The 2977-nt window shown below is 49.8% G+C and overlaps 2 protein-coding genes across 5 annotated transcripts; one reads left to right on the top strand and one right to left on the bottom strand.

Moving 5' to 3' along the window:
* Positions 1-144: 144 nt before the first annotated feature.
* PPTG_10781 (hypothetical protein) lies at positions 145-817 on the top strand (the record flags this gene model as incomplete). The annotated part of the gene is made up of 1 exon (XM_008906206.1): positions 145-817. A coding segment is annotated over one exon (556 nt), but the record flags the coding sequence as incomplete, so codon positions are not given.
* PPTG_10780 (hypothetical protein) lies at positions 670-2977 on the bottom strand. 4 transcript variants are annotated; one of them, XM_008906202.1, is made up of 4 exons: positions 2872-2977; positions 1538-2779; positions 1216-1475; positions 670-1147 (listed from the first exon to the last, which is right to left on the bottom strand). In XM_008906202.1, the coding sequence occupies exons 1-4, from the start codon at positions 2893-2895 to the stop codon at positions 808-810; spliced, it is 1866 nt and encodes a 621-aa protein (XP_008904450.1). In that variant the 5' UTR covers positions 2896-2977; the 3' UTR covers positions 670-807. The 4 variants fall into 4 exon arrangements, with proteins under 4 accessions (XP_008904450.1, XP_008904451.1, XP_008904452.1 ...); XM_008906203.1 differs by having other exon boundaries at positions 670-1475; XM_008906204.1 differs by lacking the exon at positions 2872-2977 and having other exon boundaries at positions 1538-2803.

The raw sequence follows: 2977 nt of genomic DNA, 5'->3' as shown, positions 1-2977 counted from the left end.
GTATGGGAATAGTTCCCCTCCACAGCAACCACAGCAGCCTGATATTTACAACGGAGGCCAACAACCACGCCAGGAAATGTACATGGAGCAGCCACACCAGCAACAAGAAGTCTATACCAACACTGGAGAGCAGCAGCAGAACTTTATGACTAGTAGTGTCAATGCTGGGTCCATGGAGCCTGCAGCAATGGTACCTCCGACTCCGGCGCCTCAGATTCCAGCTCAGATGCAGACTCCAATGGCAGTCGCTCCTGTCCCCAAGACGTTGGAGACAGAGGTAGAAGCTCCTCAAGGCTTCGAGTCTTCGAAGAGGCAGAGAGTGGAGCACGCAGAACACGAGAGTGAGGGGAATGAGAATGCGCACAACGCTGCGGCCTCGGACGTGAGGAGAGCAGGAACTTTAGTACAACAAATTGGTAAAGGATCGACGGAGTATTTGAGACGGAAGTTGAGTATTCAAGCAGCACGTCTAGAGATTGAGAGCAGACGCTTGGACATCGAAACCAAGCGTGAGCAACGAAACAGTGAGCTGCATGCCGTGCAGCTCGCATTGGCCAATGAACAACTACAACAAGCCAAAATGACTACCCAGAAGATGAAGAATGAGTGGATGGTGGAGCAAATGATACAAAAGAAGAGGTTGAGTGACGCTGGGATCTCGCAAGAAGACTCGGCATCTCTTGGAATGTATTTGTCATGAGTTTTTAAGCGTTTATATGTGACCCTGTTAAGGTTGTGTATTATTTCTAATCACCCTGCTTCTCTTCTTTCGAGAAGAAATTATTTTTTAAAGTAGTCATGAATTATTTATCTCCGTTGGCGCTTCACTGAGGGGACAGCAGAGTATGTCGATGCTCGCATAAGTAGCGGAGTAGGAAACCTTGTGCGAGAGGAGGCAGCAGCACTTGTGGACGCCTTGTACACTCTGTCGATGAGTTTCTTGATGCGTGACTTGGCGAGGTTCGATAGTTCTCCAGAAGGTAACAACACAGCAGATTGCATGGATGCTGCCTCCTGCGAAAACAGATCGGCCACTTCCTTTACGATCGCCTTAAAGCGTTCCCTTGTCAGCTTGCCAGAGCCGTCATTCTGCTTGTACAGCGGGTACAGCTTGGCCTTCACATACTCGACCACAGTATCTGACCACCTGTTCAAAAGAAAAAAAATAAAGTTACCTTAGCTATTCGCTTGAAGCGCCAAAAGAATAGTACTTACGCTTCTCGTTTTCGTTTTTGTTTGCCATTTGCTCGTGCTGGGCGCTTTGGCGAAGTAAATGCCTCAATTACTGGCAAACTCGGCGCAGCATTAACAGGTGACGATACTTGTTGAGTTGCTTGAGGCCGTGGGGACTCAATCGGTGTTGGAGGGTTCAGATCTCGCCACTTCTCGCTGAGTTCGATAATTCGCTGTCGAATTTCGATACCAACATCAGAAAGCTCCGACAGACTGTCTAATGTGGCCTGCAAGCCTTCCTCCTATAGTTTCCACATACATTTCAGTAAAATAAACAAAAATACAGACCAACAACTGTACTTACGTCAACAAGGTCTTCCTTTCGGACAGGCAGCGTCTCTAAGATGGCAATAACAGCATCTAGCACCTGTGCATTGGGTGATGTAGAAGTGTCTCCTTCCTGTTCTGGAACGCGAATCCAATCGTGTAGTACTGACAGACAGCCCAGCTCAACCCCAGCGGCCTTCTCCTTTTGATTCAGTCGGCCGAAAAACGTTTTGACTCGGGATACCAGCCTCAATTTGGCTGTCTTGGGGATCAACAACGATACGGACGACGCGTAATTATCGCTGTTTACAGCATCTTGCATCAGTTTGGCAAGCTCGCAATATTCCGGAGCAAACGTGCTAGACACGCGATTGCTGCGTTGGCTGGGTCGATTATTCCCACTTTCATTGAGCAAACTTGAATCGCGTGTTGCAATCGCCGTGGCTGCGAGTTCTTGCCTGCTTCGACTTTGGTCTTCCCACATCTGATCGATTGTAGAAGGCGTCGATGCACCAGTAGACCGTGTGCCGAGTCGAGAACTCCCAGTATCTTCATTTCTCCGTCCATACAAGGAGGACTGAGTCAAGTCCCCACGTGCGAACATGGCATCGGCTCGTAATTGCACCTGCATGAGTTCTCTTGACATTCGTAGTGCATACGCCGCTGCGATTCCTCGCACCGGTCGTCGGTCTTCTGCTTCTTCCACTGCAACAAAGCCCGGGGTTCCACGCCTTCGAGATCGCGTTGACGTTGATCCGCCACGCCCACGTAGTACATTGGACATTAAACTGGCCAATCGTCGTGTCCGACGTCGCGTAGATACCGTCGTGGCTGGTCGTTCGATAGCGTCACTAGCCCTCTGCTGGGTTGTGGCGTGTCTTGAGCAGTACCACGATGTATTGGGCACAGATCGCAGTCCAATACAGTACGTATGGTTGGCTACCCCACAGCCCAGCGCTTCGCACAGCAGCAGCACGTGCTCGTCTTCGCCAGAGCCGCAAAGTTCGCATCTTGCTTGATTCACCAGTCGCAATTGAGCGGCAATATCGTGGTCGGATGGATCTGGTCGATAAACCTGTTTAACGTCCTTGATAACTTCACGATGCACCACTGCACCCTGTGCGTCCTGTCGTGTTACCGAGTTGAACTTGGTCTTGCACAATGGACACAAGTTGGTAACTTTGGCCCAGGCAATGATGCAGTCGAAGTGGAAGCGGTGGTCGCAACTAGACAGATGACCTTGTTTCAGTATATCCACCACGTCCTGGCAGATGCAGCACTGCAACAAGCATTAAAATTGAATATTAGTTTGACAAACAGCAATTTTATCCGCTAACTCCAGGCACAATAATTATTATAATCGCCACTTACAGCGTCCTCGTCAGTGCCCTCCATAACACCTCCATCTTCGCCATGATCTCCGTTGTGTCCGTCGTCCTCATGATCGCTCTCCGTGAGCTCAATCGCCTCCGGAACT

Source organism: Phytophthora parasitica, assembly GCF_000247585.1.
Source record: "Phytophthora parasitica INRA-310 unplaced genomic scaffold supercont2.23, whole genome shotgun sequence".
Classification (NCBI taxonomy): Eukaryota; Oomycota; class Peronosporomycetes; order Peronosporales; family Peronosporaceae; genus Phytophthora; species Phytophthora nicotianae.
The sequence above is the reverse complement of the archived record's forward strand: the minus strand, read 5'-3'. Positions and strand labels throughout refer to the sequence as shown.

Bases quoted from the DNA above. Each gene is read 5' to 3' on its own strand.
- PPTG_10780 (XM_008906202.1), bottom strand. From the start codon at position 2,895: ATGGAGGGCACTGACGAGGACGCT. The intron at 1,476-1,537 runs GTAAGTACAGTT...TGGAAACTATAG, and splicing joins GAAAGGAAGACCTTGTTGAC to GAGGAAGGCTTGCAGGCCAC. The intron at 1,148-1,215 runs GTAAGTACTATT...TCTTTTGAACAG, and splicing joins CAAAAACGAAAACGAGAAGC to GTGGTCAGATACTGTGGTCG.